Consider the following 19786-nt stretch of genomic DNA (forward strand, 5'->3'; position numbering starts at 1 on the left):
AGAAATTTTCACGGACACTACAATAACAAAAAGTTAAAATCTAATAAAGGTTAACAAGGGGACACCTTATACCAGGTATCAAAGCTATTGAAGACGAAAATATGATTTTTGATATATAAAATACAAATTGTCAACATTGTAAGCTAGAGATAAAAAAACCACAAAAAAAACACGCGCACTATTGCTATTAATGCAATAGCGCTAGTAGTTTTTGAGAAATCGTCTTTTAAATGATAAATGAAAAGACGTGGGATTATGACAATGATAGTGAGGATTAAACAATCATATGTACCGACAGCTCAACTCGTTATATTCGATGAAATATTTAACAAAGTCGATTATGATCTCTACAATTACAGGGCGTGAATTTTGGGGTTGTGAGGGCACCCATTTTAAGGTCAAACTGTATAATATGGCTTTAGGCCATAGGAAATATCAAAGGCGCTGTGACCATGTTTCGGAAAACCAATTTCAAAGCCAATGAGAAAAAACACATTGGGAATCTATTCAGATTAGTGTGCATAGAATTGTCCGGTCCATAAAGAAAGATCAATATGATAAAATCAGTTCTTAGTCATGTCATATCCCTGAAATGAAATGTACGAGATGCGTGACATCGCGCCCACCGCATAATGATTGAAAATAATTAAAAACAAATATCCCATAAAGCACCTTTTACCCCCTTTTACATCAGTAAAACAAATGTCAATATGTGCCCGTCTCCTTCTGCTGTAGATTCTCTCCTAATTAGAATAGTGAAAATAATCAGCTTATACCTGTTATAAAAACATAAAATCAATCGTCTATAAATGATGAGCACTAAGAAGTACATTTGGGTGATCAATCATGACGATTTTTCAACTAATCAATATTACATATATCGCAAAATAGCATTTTACCCCTTTGAGGGATTAGTCTTTTCAGCATGGTTTCTGCCAAGTATCGAACTAACTATCAAGGGCATACTCTCGTTCTTCTCCCATTATAAGCATGGCATATGTTATTTGGCTAAACCTGGAAGCTTTGTATATCCTTTTCAAACGCAAATATTGTCTCCGCACCAAGGTATGGAAGTTTATCATAAAGTACGACACCATGCATTTTAAAATTGTGAGAATAACCTATGAATGGGTGACAAAAGTATATTTTGAAACAACACCATTTTGGGGGGAATTGTATGATAATTTAATATATGATGGTTAATCCCTGATATCACCGCACGCATCTATGCGAAACCAAAACATACCAAACACCAAAACGGTCAAAGGGGTAAAGGGTGACACAAATGTCGTCGTTCATATTTGCTGGCCGCCATTGGTTACGCTTTCTACTACTACTGGCTAAATGCTTTCATGTGCAACCAAACAATTTTGAACATTATTCGTTATATACAAAATAAGACAAAAAGAGCGTATTCGCGTTCACAATAATCAAATCTGGAACATTCAGTGGGGAGAGGGAAGGGTTATGTGATATGCTATATCATTGACAATTAATTTCAATCATTATGCGCTAGTCGCGATTGGTCACAGATTGTACATGCGAGCTTGTTTTCTGGCATCTCTGCCCCTTGTGGTGGAACATATCACTCGTCTTTTGACTAGCCTAAGGAGACTAGACATATCCACTTATTGTTTAGCATAGCTATCATCTTTGTTATGATTTATATGTTTGCATGTCTGTCCCAGTGCTGCAAGAACTAACATTTTGGTATGGAAATTTATATGTGCTCAGCGGTTTCTGTATCAAGCCTAAATTTTTAGTCACTTCTATTTTTTAGTTTGACGCTAGTGATTCGAGTTTTTGATCCTACATTTATTCACAAGGAAAGCTATACTTGTGATGCCTTGAAGGCGGCACTTTATGCTATAATTTCTATGCTCTCTATACATCATATGAAAGTATGCTGGTTTTTGGTTGATTGTTTCAAGTTTGACTGATAGTTGTTTCAAGTTGGACTGAAAGTTGTAAATCGTATTGAACATTTTGTTGCAACAATATCCAGGTTGACATGCATTGGATACCCCATTCTGAAAACGAGAAAACGAAAGCATATAATAAGTTCGTAGATACGATTATCTGTCACTGAATCACGTCTTATTTAATTTTTTTGACAAGTCGACAATACTCAATTCCTTCGTTTTAAATTGGCTTGTTGGAACCTTCGTACAGAATGCCTTCTGTCAAATTGGAAAGAACGAAACTAATTTATTCTGTCACTAAGTCAAATCATTCCTGCCAGCCATTCGCCACCTTAGTTAGATATTGCTCGGATGAATAAACGATAATCGCCCAATGATCTTTCGCTCTTGCAACAACTCGGAAAAATTCGCTGATTGTTTTAATGTGCGTACGTAATTCCCAAGATTAATGGCTTACTCGTGATAGATAGATACCAGTAGCAGTCAACGGCAACTAATTACAAGCGATTGAATTTCATTGTTGTCCTAACTTAAATACGCCAACAATACGATCGTCTTCTTTGCCAGGCCCTCGTGTTTCGCTCGCCGCATCTTGCAACATGTGAATCAGTTCAATACTGATTGACAAATTATATAATTTGTATTGTATTACCATTTTTGTTAGTTATTGATTCGAATATTAACATATTGTTGGCGTGTACATTTTGCTTACCTAAGACACGAGCTATTTTTCATTCTATTTAATTGTACAAAATCTGGTACAGAACATTAATATGAAACGTTAAATGCAAAGAATGACCATTATTATTATTTTAATATTCACGTCTCCCGATCTTGATGAAGGTTACAGTGTGTGTTTCCAATGTTGAAAGTCATCTTATGCCTTCTTCTTGTTTCAATAACCCATTTACTTCTGTACGTGTTAGTGTCACATATTATATTGTTTATAGCTGTCTCTGAAACTAGGCTCCTGTACATTTAACACCTGACCAATTTACATACAATTTATGGAGAAATCTAGCAGTATATACGCATCCACATCAATCTGGGCAATTGTATTCAAGTGAATATTTATGTAAACATAATTTGTAGGAAAAATATCTTTGTTTGCGTTATTTATAGAATGTCATACACCACATGTCAGGGTTTGTAACAAGGTTTCTTGATATTCTTTCAAATTTAAAAAAAATACAAAAAAAAAATGTATAATGATGGGCGATTTTACTATTGACTATGCCGAACTGGATAGTTTCAGTATCCAGCTAATTACGATGTTAATGTTTAAATCTTAAAGATCACATTTACACAAACTTTAGTTCGGATTTAATGCATGCTGTAGCTGTCATCACTTATATACACACTATATATGTATGACTATGACTTATATATACAAGACTGTGTTTTCCATTTTTGATAATTATGATGCCACTCGAGATTTTAAGTCGTATAATTTCGAGATGTTCCAACATGATTTGCGAAATATCTCATGATAATGGCACCCGTAAAGCATTTAGTACTACATTCTATGTGTATGTCATTTTGTAATATTCAGACACAATGAAACACTCGTGAACACATTGCAAGTCGTGCAGTTTTTTATTGTTTTCACACAGTTATATATACTATACAGATAGATAGAAAATTAGCATTATTGATTCATAATAACCTGTGGCTAACACTTCTAACACAAACTTTTTGAAAATGTTTCTCATTACTGGGTATATAGTCGCGCTGTAACAGCTTGGTTAACCAATTTAAATTTTAACTTCTATTGTTTTGATTTTGAATAACTTTTAATTCGAAATAGCCTATAGTGAGCTTATCGTTAGTGTTTATTTTCATCAAAATAGTCTCGAATACATTCTTAATATAGTTATTTCACATGTATTTGCAAACTATCAAGAATTGGAAATTTCTGTATTTTTACTAAGATGCCATCTCCATCCACAATCCCATCGAATGGTGGGTAACATTTAGATAATATACATCAAAATTGTCTCGTGGAGATTTAACATATGTAAATTAGTTGAAAACATGCAAAAATATTATTTGCAAAGAAAACTTGATGACATACAGCATATTAAACTGAAATTCATTACAGGGAGTTTCTCTACCATTAGAAAAAGCCATCAGCAATGGTTGTGTTACTGTTCAAAATTCTGAAATAAAAATATCTGGTCATCCAACTACGTTATCATATAGTGGTATGAAGGCTACACATAAACAAAAAATGGATAATTTTGAATATTAGTATAATTTATCTATGGAGTAATGTGTTAACATGGATTCCTATGGAAAATGGCAGATTTTTGAAATATTTTGCACATATTTTCTTGAAAGCACATTCTTCTTTCTCCCTAAACAATTTACATATAAATGACTTGCATGTATGTGAATCATATCAACTATCGATGCTGTATACGGATATTTCCTAGTGTTACCGTTGTGGTATATGTACAAATGAGTGTTATCAGCTTCTGGAACAGTTGTATACGTGTTAAGCTCATGGCTAAGATCTGAAATCGCCAAAAGACACAGTACAGTGAAATATAAAATCATGTGAATACAAATATAAGAGTTTTCTATATGCAAAACAAAATTATCAAACCAAAACGACTTTGAAATACAGTAAATGTTTAAACAATAAAAAAACAAAAGTCGTGTCATTATTTCCTCAAGCATTACAAACAATGGTGGAATGATAGATCGAACCTTTTAATGTATGCAAAAAACAACAACATTAAAATAATTATTTTGAATAGAAGAATGTAAGAATAAATACTCAGTGTGACGTTCGCAAATGAGTTGGTGGTATCGAGAACGACACGTTTTGTACGTAAATGTATACGGGAAAACACGTATGTTTTTTGTTTAGAGCATCTGTATCTAACTTACAAAAAGGTTACGTAACGAGTCATAACAGTGTAAATGCAAATTTCCAAATAATACTCAGAAACCTAACATCTCATTCCTAGCACATCTTACATAATGTAATCTTATCCTATTATATCCGGTTTTAGGAAATCAATCATGGAACTCATACGATTGGTCGCTATTAACATGATGTTACTTATTCACAGATGAATATACAAGATAGGTAGATAAGGTGTTTGGCCAGAATAGCATTATTTTGAAACCACAAAAGATCATGTGTGTCGTGTAATACATGGGTGTTACTTTGTAAAATGTAAATATATTGTTACATTATATATCTCATCCACAATATCAGAGATATTAGAACGATACATGTGAAATTTTAGAAACACAAATCTATATCCGTTTCAGGCACCCAGGATGAAAAATTATAGCATAGTAAATGAGCTTTTTCTGAATCATTCTTTCTCGTTTGCATAAATTTGCCTCTCTATCTCCATTTACATAAATTTTCTAGGTTTATTGGAAGTTAGAGTGATTAGTTATGTAGCGTCAATATACTTACGATGTCAGAGACGCATTAGTATTATGACTACTAATTAAATTCAATAATTGTGTTTTCTACGTGAAATGACCACTAGATCTATGACTTCATAACCCGAACATATTTGAATTATTATCGCTCTCAAATTCCTAGTAATTCTTCTATAATGTTTATATGTTCGAACCATAATATCCAAAGTTGAGTCTGATTTAATAGACCAATCTGTATAAGAAAATTTATCACATGGAACAGGAATGACATGTTGGATAATTGTATGTTTCCAATATCTCATGGAAGTTTAGTGTAATAAAGCAGTGAAGTGATTTTCCATATCTCTATACAAATCTCGGCAATCTGATTGGTCCACACAAGCAGACATACCCAATGGCTGACTATCGCAAAATTCAGCATTACCCCATGATGTTGTTAATTTTACACAATTGTCTTAAATTATTATTAAGAAATATATAAAATTCAAAATTATTGTTTCAGGAGTTTTTTAAAACGCTTGTACGATATGCAGCCGCATATATACCTAAGACGAGACGTTATTCCGAATTCTCTACCTCAACTTCTGCGCGCACAACAATGTTTCACACATTGCAAGTGGTGATTGTCACGAATTGTGAAATGACAACTGTATCAGTTAATTCCAAAACGAGTTATGTTACGAATCACCGATACCGTAAATATAGAGATTGCTCCAAAAATATCCATATTCCCAGTCGCAAACCAGTAGACTGACAAAAATCTGCGTTCATGCACGGCTCTCGGTTATGCAAATGAGCAAGAACGCTGTTTTGAATACGACAATACGAGCTCACGAGCAGTCTGATCAAAATAAGATCCTAGTTTGGGCTTAATTTTTTTTGATATCTCTTTAATAATTTATTTGTCTTATACAATTTGTTTTACTTTATTTTATCTTAATTTATCATTTATTATTTATTTTCTGGCATTTTTTCCCAAGGGTTTTGGATCTGACCCAATGCCCATATAAATCCCGTTCAAGCTGTAGCCAATCACAACAACTATATTTATTGATCGACATCGTAATCACTGAAAAAAATAGTTAACAAATAATTACAAAGTACAAGAACAAACATTGTGTTGCGTCACGTGGATTTCATTTTTAAGACAAGATCTCAATCAAAAGTTGGCCAAAGAAAATGCCAGGAAAAGCGGTATTTTTTTCCATGATAGTTAAAATTCCTGTTTTGTCATAAATTCACATATGTTTGTGCCAAAAACAAGCAACATGGGCTACAGATGCAGTTCCGATATTCACCACTGCGACGAAACATTTAATTAATTATTATTTTTTCTCACATTTTCTTATTTTGTTGACGCACAAAACGTGGCAATCCATTTGTCCAAATCGTCATTGCTCCGGCGATCTAAATGTGTGGTTGATTGCCGAGGCCCGGCAAAAACGGGGCGGGTGACATTGCTACAATTGACACAATGCTTGAACACAGAAATATTAGTATAACTGCAATTTTTTTCGGTATAAAGAATTTATTTATTTTCTATGCAACTGTTGCGTAGGTTGTTTGCAGTATGCTAGAGTGACTGCAGTATTAGTACCGGGGGAAATATCTACGCAAAACAACGATTTAAACTGGAACCATTCAAGCCAAAATGTAATCATAAACATCATATATGTTCCCGAGCGTTTTCATCGCTAGCATTGGTAGAATCTGCCATTTTATTTAATAACCAAAAGCAGGCTCGCATTCAAGGGCAATTGTGAATATTCATACAATTCTAATCTGCATCAGTTTAGAACATTTGTTTGCATGTTTATGGCATATTATTTTATCAGCGAAATAAGGAATTTAAACCACTTCATCAATATTTGTATAAATCACCTGATCTGAGTAAATATTTAGTTATTGAAAAAAAAACACACAAAAAAACACATATTCTACTCCCAAATGAAACATGTGCTTTTAGAACAACTGGTACTTATTCAGGCTGTTTTGTCTGCTTCGGTAAAACGAGATGAATACAGCTTATCGACTCTCGCTTCCACTTCCACCATAACTTCTTCAAATCGAACTAAGTTTCTGTCTATTTTGACAAGATATTCAGGTTCCTTAGGTATCTTTTGTTCTGAAAATAAAATATGAAGAACCAGATGTTTTATATCGGTACTAGGAAATAAATAAAAACAACTAACACACAGCAATAGATGAAGATCAATGAGTGAAAGAATAAACAAACAAACACATAAATACCTTCTGCTACCAATCCAACGCCAATAGCTTTGTCTTTCAATCTGGCCACTAGATAGTCGACCATTTCAAAATGATTCTGCTGTTTTCTATTCTTCTCCCTGGCCTCCGTGAAAGCGTCGTTAATGATGGCGATGAAAATGTTGACCATAATTATTGTCTGTGACATAGTGAAGACGAACAAGTAAATGTTCCAAGTTCCAGGGGGTATGTCGAAATTACCCGGTTTCGGAAACTTCCCCAACATAATAGTAAACAAGTAACGCAATGCATCATACACTGTTTTGAAATTCCCGATACTTTTGTGGAACAGGAGATAACCAGCGTGGGTGTAAGCGCCAACATATACGACGAGGACGAAGAAGAAGCTAGCCAAGGCTGGCCCTGCTGCTTGTAACGTCATAGTAAGAAGCATAATACGGCGGTTGAATCTTAGCAGCTTTAGATATCGGACGATTGATAGGAACACTGCCACAGAGAGAAGGTGTACTAGTGCATCGCTGAGCATGGCCACTTCTTGGATGTTACCACCGACAACTATGTTAGGAAATAAATAATAAATTATTTAAATTAATAATAAATTGATCACTAGTATGAAAGATATTGTCCACACATAGAAACCGATAATATTCTAAATACTAAAATGTAATGTTTTTGAGAGTCTCATTACATCTGAAATTTCATTACTCAATATACATATCATTGTCCTATGTTTAGTTTGCTGTATGTTATTAAAACAGCCACATTGAACAATAGTTTGACAATATATCAATCCGTGACACCTGGCGGCCATTCATTTTTCCTTGTGTGTATCAAATATACAAGATGGAATCATGGCAAAACGTCATGTTTCATCTTTGAAATTTACACGTAGACTATGAAAAATATCCATATTTAATGCTTCAAGTAATAAAGCCACAGCGGTGTAATTCTATTTTAAATTACCCCTACATCTGCCCAACATACTGTGGCCATCCATTATTTTATTCTCATTATCACAGTTAAACTTTCAAAATACGAGCTTAATGTATTATATTGGACTGAGAGCGTACTACGACAAATTGAAAATCGGGATATTGGAGTCAAATTTCATTATTCCATTATTTCATCTGGGTCTTGACCTGTTTTTAAGATAAATAAAATACCCAACCTGTGAGATTTGATTACAAGGTAGTAACCGGACAGAGACCCAAGACAGCTGAAAACTGAAAAGGTTGGTTAAACGAATGATTTAGAGTCATCTACATTGGGTGAACAGTTAGTAGAATGTCATTTAAGCCACACCTCTAATATTACAGCGTTTTCTATTGGCTGGAAGTTGAAATATGTCGACGTGACTTGCACTGACACAGGACGAAACAGCGCATAGAACAGTACAAAGCTCGCCCGTGATAGTCACGGTGGTTGGGGGTTGGTGCGTGCAGTATGTCGGTTAAAGCGGGGGAGTCGTCACCTGCACATGCGTCAGATGGCCATAGCGTATTATTGTTTACAAACAAGCGTCTACCCATGAGCCTTTGCGTTTTCAGTGTGCTTCGTTATCGTCGCCTGGGACTCAAATTCCGCGCGTGCGCAGGTGACGACACTCCCGCTTTAATATCAAGGTGCAGAAAGAAATACTGGAATTAGAACTACCGGTTAGAGCTGGTAGACTCAACGTTTTAATAAATGACCGGTTTCAAGAACGAATCATGTATCTGGTGGAGGTGTCGAACAACGAAACTGTACGACACAGATTGCGAGTAATATTGTGTTGTACTCGTTACACTGGTTTTATATATTGTCTTTTGTTGGTAATAAAATGAATACAATGTCACAACATTACGAATAAAATAATCTCGCGTTTACAAATCTAGTCGGCATAGGGATTGAACAATCTATTGAAGGTCGTATCAAGACCAAACTGAAAAGAAAAATATGTAAACACAGTACCGCTGTATTCAAGATTATTACTCCGCATTACGTCCGCATTACGTTATTTTGAGGTGAAGCATTTACTAGCAATAAACTGACAAGGTGACGCCCTCTACCCCGATACCCATTTTGAAATGTTGTTGGTTGATCCCTAGCCCCACAATGTTTTGACTGCCACAGGATATGTCGGTCCCTTTGCGTATACGTCGAAACTAGGTCGGGTCCTACCAATACACATTGAATATTGACATTTCAATAGATCAATTTTCAATTTAGATTCATCACATATAGTGATATGTTCATGGGGATGTTCGTAAATAAATAATAAATGGCCGTATTATGTACCGCAGCTAATGTAATTTTCTATAACGTGTTTTGTATTTCAATTCGACAAATGCGCATTTGAAAATATGCGTAAAATTCAATTTCCGTTGTCGTTTTCAATATTGAGAAATGATTTTTTGGAATAATCATATTAACTTTATGTGCCATGTATTTTATATACTGAATGGCTGCCAGTTGTCACGGATTGATATCTCTGTATACTAAAAAAATTAGAAAAGTTTTGTATTCGTCAGTTAAGAAAGAGTATTCAAATAAAGACGCACGTGAATGCCTTTTTTCACTCCATATATGGCGTGTAACATATTCATGGCCTAATCTCTGGTTACTTAAATTAAAAAAGGCTAGTCATGTTACCTAAAACAACTCTAACAAATTCTAAATTTTGTTTTGTTGTCATGAAAACTTTATACATTTCACAGTAGAAACGCTTCATTAATTAACATGCTTCTCAATTTAGTACAACAAAAAACAATTCAAAATGCCTTATTCTACCTCGTTCTATGTAAAGCTTCATAACGGAAATCAACACATTTTAGCTTTTATTTGAGTGTACTAAAGGAATATTCGCTTTAATCCCAATACCCTAATACAATGGTGCAATATATACTACCTTACTCCAACTCGAACCAAGCACATGTCGGTATCGTTCACATTGAACTTTTTGTACCTTTCATTTTTGTTATTAATACGATTTGATTCACCTTTAAGGGTTTGTTTAAGAATTGCAGGCGCCGCCACTTGGTATGCGATAGCTAAAACCAACGATGACAACGTTACGAGTAACAACAAGAGGTCAAAGTAGTTCCAGGCAAACCGGATAAAATAGCGTCTTTGTAGTCGAATACGTTTGACAATCGAATATGTCATGAAGGCCGCGAAGAATCCATACAGAACCCAACACAAGAACACGGTGGTAGCATACTTGTCATATATGGTGTCTTTATCGAAAATACTCTTCAGCAGACGGAACACCGTATGCGTAGCACGGCCTTCAGTACTGCCGATATTCAGAAACTCAATGGCATATGTATTGCTGGAGTACAGGTCAGCGTCGGGAGAATACAGATCAAATTCTAGTAGAATGACGCGTGTGTAAAGATCAACCCAAGAATTGTTGGCTAATCGGCTCAGTGTCTCCAATATGTTGCTCTTGTTACCTTCAAGGAAAGTAGTGTATCCACCAAGACTGTACACACCATGATTCCCATAATAATCATAACCAACTAAATCCTCAGCGCCACGATAATGCCAGGCGCTGGTGATGTTATTACTTTCCCCCACTGAAAGGTTATTATACGGTCGCCATCCGATATCGTAATTTTCAGTTTGATAAACGCCATCAAATTCGCATTCTGGAACAATTCCGTCGATCAGACACTGTCCTGAAATTAAAAATGTATATTAATGTATCTATTATACGACAGATGTATTACATATTACATATCACATTAATATCTTTAAATAATTCACTATGCTAATTTGAGTTGTAGCACTACTTCGAAAACAATAATGCAATCCAACCAATCAATATTTGAGGAAGGTAATCGCAAGAAAAAATAATCCATTATTTAAATGAAAATTACTTTTTTTGTTTCTGTGTTGCCGTAGCCGTGGGTCCCCGACCCTGTATGTCATTCTATCGCTTGTAACAATCTCAGTCTCATTCTCCTCAAGATCGGGATATAAATTTGGCACAAGATTCTTGTCCATCCATTTCCAAAAATGAGCTTGTGTTCGAATCTACGAAAGACAGTAACAACTAAATATATTATTATCATTGCTTGTCCATGCGTATCTTCTTTTAAATCATTGAACGTTCTACAGATGTTCAACGAAAACGAGTAATGTTTACTACTGCTTACCGAAGAGAAACTGTTGGACCGCTGATAAGTGTTTTGCAGGTGTACATTAAAGTGATAAGTCATGGGATCTCGTACATACTTGCAAATTACCAACGTAACACAAACGAACATTGAATATACAATTATCCCATACAGTAAAGCCATCATCTTTTTTTCTGTAATCCTTCTTTCTCTTATATTTTCCAGAGCGCTTCCTTTGAGTGGTCCTTCTGACGCAGTGTCGCCCATCGACGAATACTCTGTTAATAAAACGTTAACATGTAAAATAATCGGAAATGGGAAATACACGATGATGAAACGCTTTGGGGGTAATTCGGGTCTGTAAAACCAAATGATGCCGTTACATCATTAATATAGTTTTTACCTGTGGCAGCCCATCAATGAGTTGTTCTATATATTAAATGACGAACGAATTTCCAACTAAAAAAACTAAAAAGAAATAAACGATATTCCCTATACTACCCAAGTAATGACGCAAAGGAAAGAATCGCTCCTAGAAAAATCTACTTTGAAAAGTTGTGTACAAATACTATGAAAACGACATCGATGGATATGGATGCGGACTAATATAGCTCATTTCAAAATAAAAATAATTTTTCTGAATATAGCGGGGTAAATACAGCGATACAGCAAAGAAAGCATTTGTGACAACGTAAGCATAAACATTCGGAGCAGGATTAATACTTAAAACCTACTAGGTATTTTCGACTGTTCGACCTTTTCTCTCAAACAATCTGACTCATCCACGTTGTATTTCTCAAAATCAGGCTTACGTACGAAGAAAGATATAACTGCAGCCAACACAACTGCCTGTGAAAGAACATTTATACGGAGATTAAGCAGACGAAGCAGTCTGAAACATTATATATATGAACAGTGATGGTATATAACCTATATAGACACAGATTCTATATTTATTTCATCTTTCCTAGAATCTACTCCTCCTATCGTCAAGACGCTTGTGTGACACTATGCAGTTCGAAATTACTCGGTGTATGTAGTCAATTCTCATATACTATATAAAACAATTTCATTAAGAGATAAAAACAATATCAAAAAACACAGTGAAGGCCCTTCATATCACCATTTATGCGGTAAAAGCGTCGACGATAGAGAGTGTTATATATTGCAAAAGGTAATTGGAAGCAGATACACACATGTACACGGAGTACACAGGCATCGCTAGAAAAAATAAATAACGAGACTTACTTTCATTGGTTCCATCAACAGAATAGACTCAGCAAATGATGTAATGCATGACAAGAGCCAATCTTTCTGTTTCGCAGCTCCCCACATCATACTGTACATAATGATGAAAAATGCAGATGTAAACGTGGTCAAAAACACCAAAAGCCATCCAATGTAGATGCACCACCATGGAATACTTGATGTATTTTTTCGGTCATTGTGCGGTCCACCGGGAGGCAAATCAACTACGACATCCTCTGATTTACCTTTTCTGAAGAATTTGAATCGCTTCAGTGATTTTACAGATACATCATTTTTGTTTCTAGACGTTTTTCTGAAGATTTGGACAATAACAAGATTTACTGGAAGGATAATCAATCCACTGATTGTACCAATGTAAATCTGCTGCAGTGAAAACTTAATGGGACCAAACGTAATCCATGTGTACTTTTCTTTTTCTGCTTCATCCGCGGTTTTATAGAACATGGCATTAGCGATCATGTACGCAAACAACAATGTTAGGCAACACGATAACCTCTGTACTCTTGTGAAACTACTCCAGGTGGGACGAAGAAAGAGAGAAAACCAAAGATGGTCATCGGTGAGGCTTTTCTGTTTCCGCCACCCAAACACTGTACGAAAGTTAGTAATCGCTGTTGTCTCACTGACTGAAAGAAGTCGGTCGGCTTTGCCATCACCCACATCAACAGCCAGCCAGTTGTTGTTCATGAAGATGAACCTTGAAATGTAAAAAGAAACAATATCCACATTTCACTGGAATACGGATGTGTTACAAACTTCCCTCTTAGAGTATAACATACTTAATATACACTTTGTCTCAAAGGAGACATGTTTTTGAATATAACGTAGTGTATTATAATGTAATAAAAATATATATATTAAAACATATATAGCAAATTTATAGATCACATAACAAACAAAACATATTACCATTTCCGCATTTGCATATCTCCTATTATTATTCTATCAAGAAACCACGACGAGTCATCCCCTAGTCCAGAAGAGTCATGCCAGATATAACAATGCTCCAAATCACCTAGACTATCAGGGACAGTGAGGATGAATTGATTCACACTACCAGCACCGAATACCTGCAATAAATAGTGACACTAAAAATATAACTATACATTTGGAGTAAATAACAGAAACACAACAACAAAATAGGCGGACCAACTAAATACGGACAACAACAAGAAGTACAATAAGTCGACTTCAGCTCTGTTGAAGCATATATATACATTACTATTGTGTGTATGATGACAACAGTATCAACACATTTTATTATTTGATCAGCATACACCAATTTATATTACCTTTCCGTATTGATCTTTGAGATGTCTAGTGCCTGTATCACCACTACTTCCAGACAACTTGAATGAAATGTTAGACCTAGTCCCTGCTTTGCTGTCATGGCCAGTGTATACCGTAATGTGATACAGGAATTTATCCGAAGGTTTATTGTCGATTAAAGGCGTGGCACTCCACTGAAAATAAACAAAGTTTTAAAATATTCATCACATTCGAAACTTAAAAAAATACTTCAGTGGACAATGAGAACGCATAATGTTTTTCTTACCCTTATTTGGTCGTCTTTATCCTTCTTTCTCATGTAATACAGCAAAATGAAATAGACGATCATAATAATAATCACAATGGAAAACACCAAAGCATTGTCTGAGAAATTTGCAAGCCCATCTGCGACCTTACTCCAGTCTATTGGGTTTACCGGTACATAGAATGAGTCGATTCCAAAGTTTGTTAGATGATTGCATTGGCATATGGTATGATTCGGTTGAGACAAGGGACTCACCTGGGTAAAAATTAGAAAGAAACAATGTTAATTTGAACAATAATGATTTTACAGTTCAGTCATACCTACCTTACCACTATTCATTGTTGAGCATTAGATAAACTTAGTGGGCTAACCATTCAACTTAGGCTTTAGTTCAGAATTGTAGCACCCTCAAATGCCAAACAAATCAGGCACCTGAGGGGAGCGCCCTGTACATTCATTTCACAAAAAGCCAGGAAAAAGTAACTTTTAGAAGATTCTGATATTCTGAATCGACCCAGAAGAAAACTAGAATATTTCTCAACCCACATCGTGAAAAATGCTACTTTCTTGTTAGAAAGTGGTTTTCTGGGAAGTTCTATTACACCTCATTGATCGAGCTACCATTTTTTGCAGCAGTCATAATTATATTGTATATCGTCTTTAATATGCGTTATACCTATTTCTTTTACTAAACCTTTGTTGCGTATTTTTTAAAGAAGATTTTGATATGACATTAGGCTCGAGTGATATAAACATTGTGTATATTTTACAATTATAATCCGTGTATGAGTTGGCTAAATTGAAAAGCGCAAATTTAAATCTAAAAAGTTCAAACACTGTATGTACTGGGAGAGGAGAGGTATTTGAACTCACTCAAGCAACTCTCAGAGAGTTCACCACAAACTTATTCACGGGGTTAGTGAAAATAATCTGAATATTATGCAGTCATATAGGTGGACATCTCAATATTTTGGTAGACATGTATTCAGAGAATATGGATTTAATAAAACACTGTTCAGCACTGTTTCAATTACACTCTTAAAAGATCTTTTTTTTCTAGTTTCTGGCAATTTTACGACACCACCATTGCAAAGCCAACAAGTTTTATGAGTACAGCTGTGTTTGATTCAGTCATAGGCAAGCAGATTTACTCCAACCATTTGTGCCTCTCGCGGTTGATTTGCCACAGATATCTTGCCTTCCACAATCAAGGGATACAAGGCTAGCTTTGAACCAGTAGTGTGAACTTACACTTGTGTTGACATGGGAACCAATCCACAGATTATTAAAAAAAGCAACTAACCAAGTGCCCAAATGAAGCTACTAGTTTGAACATTAGCCTAGTTCTAGTGTTGTCTCTGTGTGAACCACTAAAATTAATGACGCTCTGTTACGGCCGAGTTTGGGTCTAACGTCGGATGACGGACAGACTGGAATCTTTCCTTCGACCCAAACCCAAACAAGGGGTTCGCAACAAGAAACGACACGAACACAGGATGTTATCAAATTCTATTATTGTATTCGTGTAAATAAATATAGTGCGCTCACGAGGTATCAACTGACATTAACTCAAATGAACAATAAATTCACAAATTCAGCCTAATACAATAACAGTGTGATAAGACACGAAATAAGACAACGGAAAGAAAATACATTTACAGTCGCCTGGAGCCATATAATGATATGGACACTAAAATACCTAGTTTCAAAAGTCAATCTTTTCGACGGAAACAACACGTGGCCTAATCTTCGGCTGGCTTCGGCTTGAACAATTCCGACGTGATTGCTGGACGGCAGTGAGTTCTTGTAATTCTTGCTGAGAGAGAGACGTTGCAGATCTTACAAATGTCCGTGGAATGACACAGTGAAACTGTACATTGTCTTCAATTCGGCATGACGTGAAACAATCTGTCTTTGGGAACTCATAACGAAGCAACTGCATGCCTCCACGTGGCAAGGTGTTAGTGATTAGCCATGTGTCCAGAATGACTCGGCGATAATAGACAACTGATTGAAATTGACCTGTGACCCAGTAAATTGGATCATTAATTAACGCCCTCTCGTGAGCGTCTATTGGCATACAAAGAAATACACACGTCTATAAATATCAAATTATACAAAATGCGTCACACGCTCAAACATTTGACACATCTTTGTTCTTGTTTGCTTTAGCCTCAGGTCAAAGACAGAATGAGCTTACAGCCCTCCACTTTCTGATCAATGATGTCCCCTGTGAAAGCAAAATGACGTTTCTTTGATGATTATGCGTGATTTTCTGGGAAAGAATTAAAAGCTAGGATTTACTCCATCGTTATTCACTCACTCTCATTAGGCTAAATTATTACCAATCATAGCCCTGCGCAGTTATTATTATAGAGCATATAGAGGTATATTAAACAGATTTTGTATTTCTCCTGCAGAGAGAATGCATTACACACGCACATCCCATACGACTATTAGGCCATGCATAAAACACATGATACTCAAATGTACATGTTATATCCGGAAACGTTTAATCCCGAACCTCACATTGATTGAAATTGACCTGTGACCCAGGTCACAAGATTACATAGCCTGACATGTAGGCGTGAGTACTCCAGAAAAGATCAATACTGCGAATTCGCGTGATTGCAATAAGTTTCAATAAATATTCATGGTCATGGTAACACTGTCAACCACAGCTGTGTTTGCATTGTCGGCAGAAATCACTGTTTTTCAACAAGATGATAAACATTGGGTGGAAATTTGCCAACACCTTATCACACATTATGTCAACAAATCGTGAATGTTACTTACCGATGGTTGTCACATGTTCCTACAGTTTGATTGATACCAAAAAACTCACGCGACCTTGACAGCTTCAAGATTACCAAATCTCTGGCTTTTCATTCACATAAGCACGTTTTAGCTGCATGAGTTTATTACTCTGTGTCTCCTTTATAGAATTAACTATTTTTTAGGGTCACCCTATTCCCTTTTCCTATTTTCCTTTTCCACCCTTTTCAGTTGGCTTAGAACTTTTACGGAGCAACCATCTTCCGGCTTTGCTTTTGTATTCTGCCCATTGAGTTTATCAAATGCTGAACTTTTGATAGTGGCAGTAAATAGTTAAGTATGTATAACTTTACTATGTCAAATTTCGAATTATACCATGGGCAGATTTGTGTTATTGATGTTCCTGGAATAAATAGACCCGATAAAGATATCCCAAGGCATGTGCACAAAAATATGCTAAGCACAAGTGAATACTATGTGATATTCGATGAACATATACATGTAAATATAACATTATTTCATGATTTTTGACCAATTTTCAACAAAAATATACATCTAAAAATGAAAATAGCATGGTAGTCGGCCACTGTAAATCAAATCGTGAAACATATAGACACCAGTGTGATTTACACATACTTAAAACTTAAACATTGGGACAAAAAAGATTTGCCCATTTTTCAATGATATAACAAATGTAACCCACTTTCTTATTATTATTGAATAATAACTACTTAGTGACTCACAGTGCAGCCTCTATAAGACCAACGATCCCTATTTGTGTCCCAATATCTGCAGTTGGCTGTATGAATTCTGATAGTATAAGAAGTTACAGTCTCAACAATTGTAGGTTCGGAATAATCTAGAAAAGTAAACACATTACCACATCACACATTAACAACTGGCCATTTCATTTAATGTTGAAATAAATAACAAGCAATAATATTGAGCGTTATTGTGTGTCTGAGAGGGCATCTTATTTTATTACTTCTGTCTGTTTTGTTCACTACATGCTTCAAATGAAATACATGCTTTGAGGAAAAACAATCAAATAATAAAATGGCATGTCACTTACTCCATCCTATAAATTCCTTGATTTTCACTCCATACAATCCGGCTTTTCTTATATCCTTATCTGGTATAAATATGTTGTAACTTCGGGTAGCATTAGCTGTAAAATCACTCCATGAGGATACATCAGAGAGTCTCATAGAAACATCTGAATATCCTTGCCTGGGGCCCTCCTGTGGTTCCTCTCCTGGTGCAGGTGTTGTTATTTCAACGTCTCCAAGCACTGGCGGTGCAAGGCTTACTGCGTATGGATTACCAGCAATAGGAATATTGTTTTGTTGTATGCTAGATATATTTGCTGCACCAATACCAAAGCCTAAATCCAAATCCATTTTACTTGAGTACAGAAAATCGATTGGAACAACAAATCTGAAGTCAAAATCCTCATCAGTTGGATAGTAGTCGTGTTTCAAATACACTATATATGTTGCATTTGTGTTGTTTGGTGTTATTATTATTTGAACTGCTGTACGAGGGAACGTCACGTTGAAAACAGTGTATTTCGGAGCAGCGTTAGATGTTTCGTTTTCAGAGCTAGTGATATTATTCAACAGTTCTGGTTCTGGTTCATCTTCTATGTAATCCATTGTGATAATGAAGTCTTCTGCTGTATTCTTCTGTTCAATAAGTGTGCCATTATCATCCATGATCTCCAGAGAGATAATTGGGCTACTCACTTGTTCAGCTGTTGTATCCCAGATGAAGGGATTGCGGTCGTATTGTACTAGCTACAATATAATAGAAATATGTATACTGGTTTCGTATTTTCAATTATGAAATATTTACACATCATAATGATGATACTGTCAATAAGCTTTACTTCTACTTCAGGTTTGGATGGCAGTATAAATTAATAATCAAAATAAAGTTTCAAGTATACCATAATATAATATACAATTGACAATCAATAAAACGTAAATAAACCTTGCAGCTACATGCATACCTTTACATCTACTGATGAGTAGTTCTGTTCTCCGAACATAGTTTCAGGTGATGGAAGAGCAAACGATCCACTGGACAGCTCCAAAGTCTTGTTAGCCATGTCTTTAGAGGTGGTTCGTTCCAACTGTATAGCTAGGCCATTGGATGAAAAATTCACTGCAGTCTCCCCTGGCTGCATACGACGAAGTACGCTGTCTGATAAGGTGCTAACAGAACTGACTATACTGTTTGTTGTGTCTCGCATCTGTGTGAAAAAATTCTTGTATAATACAGTGTTTCTATCAGTCAAGCAAATAGGCCTGCTATAATGTAAATTTGTGGATTTAAATCACAATCATTCGTCAATAACATATTTTAAAAGACGAATGAACACTATTGTTTTCAAGGACTTCGCCTACACCCATATACTTTCTGTTAACGTCTCACAAATACTACAGGAATCAACGTGATACTTGTGGAGGAAGTCAGTTACACTCTTACAATAAAATATTACCTGTATAAAAGCTCCACTTTCATAAGGAGAATGGATAACAGAATGT

At 35.5% G+C, this 19786-nt stretch overlaps 1 protein-coding gene and 1 long non-coding RNA gene across 2 annotated transcripts; both read right to left on the minus strand.

The window, feature by feature from the left end:
* Window positions 1-7312: 7312 nt before the first annotated feature.
* On the minus strand, window positions 7313-18892 carry LOC146736550 (polycystin-1-like protein 2). The gene is made up of 12 exons (XM_085505289.1): window positions 18310-18892; window positions 17981-18096; window positions 14484-14717; window positions 14221-14391; window positions 13838-13998; window positions 12908-13625; window positions 12394-12508; window positions 11699-11937; window positions 11420-11576; window positions 10538-11218; window positions 7581-8114; window positions 7313-7455 (listed from the first exon to the last, which is right to left on the minus strand). The coding sequence occupies exons 1-12, from the start codon at window positions 18890-18892 to the stop codon at window positions 7313-7315; spliced, it is 3852 nt and encodes a 1283-aa protein (XP_085361415.1).
* Window positions 18893-18917: 25 nt separating this feature from the next.
* On the minus strand, window positions 18918-19337 carry LOC146736551 (uncharacterized). The gene is made up of 2 exons (XR_014930851.1): window positions 19249-19337; window positions 18918-19033 (listed from the first exon to the last, which is right to left on the minus strand). It is a non-coding gene; the product is annotated as an uncharacterized LOC146736551 (long non-coding RNA).
* Between the last annotated feature and the right edge of the window lie 449 nt (window positions 19338-19786).

This window comes from Saccoglossus kowalevskii, chromosome 11 (genome assembly GCF_978046115.1).
Source record: "Saccoglossus kowalevskii chromosome 11, keSacKowa6.1, whole genome shotgun sequence".
Taxonomy (NCBI): domain Eukaryota; kingdom Metazoa; phylum Hemichordata; class Enteropneusta; family Harrimaniidae; genus Saccoglossus; species Saccoglossus kowalevskii.

Bases quoted from the DNA above. Each gene is read 5' to 3' on its own strand.
- LOC146736550 (XM_085505289.1), bottom strand. From the start codon at position 18,892: ATGGATTACATAGAAGATGAACCAGAACCAGAACTGTTGAATAATATC. The intron at 13,626-13,837 runs GTAATATGTTTT...TTACATTTCAAG, and splicing joins GATATGCAAATGCGGAAATG to GTTCATCTTCATGAACAACA. The intron at 11,938-12,393 runs GTAGGTTTTAAG...TTTTATTAACAG, and splicing joins CGAACAGTCGAAAATACCTA to AGTATTCGTCGATGGGCGAC.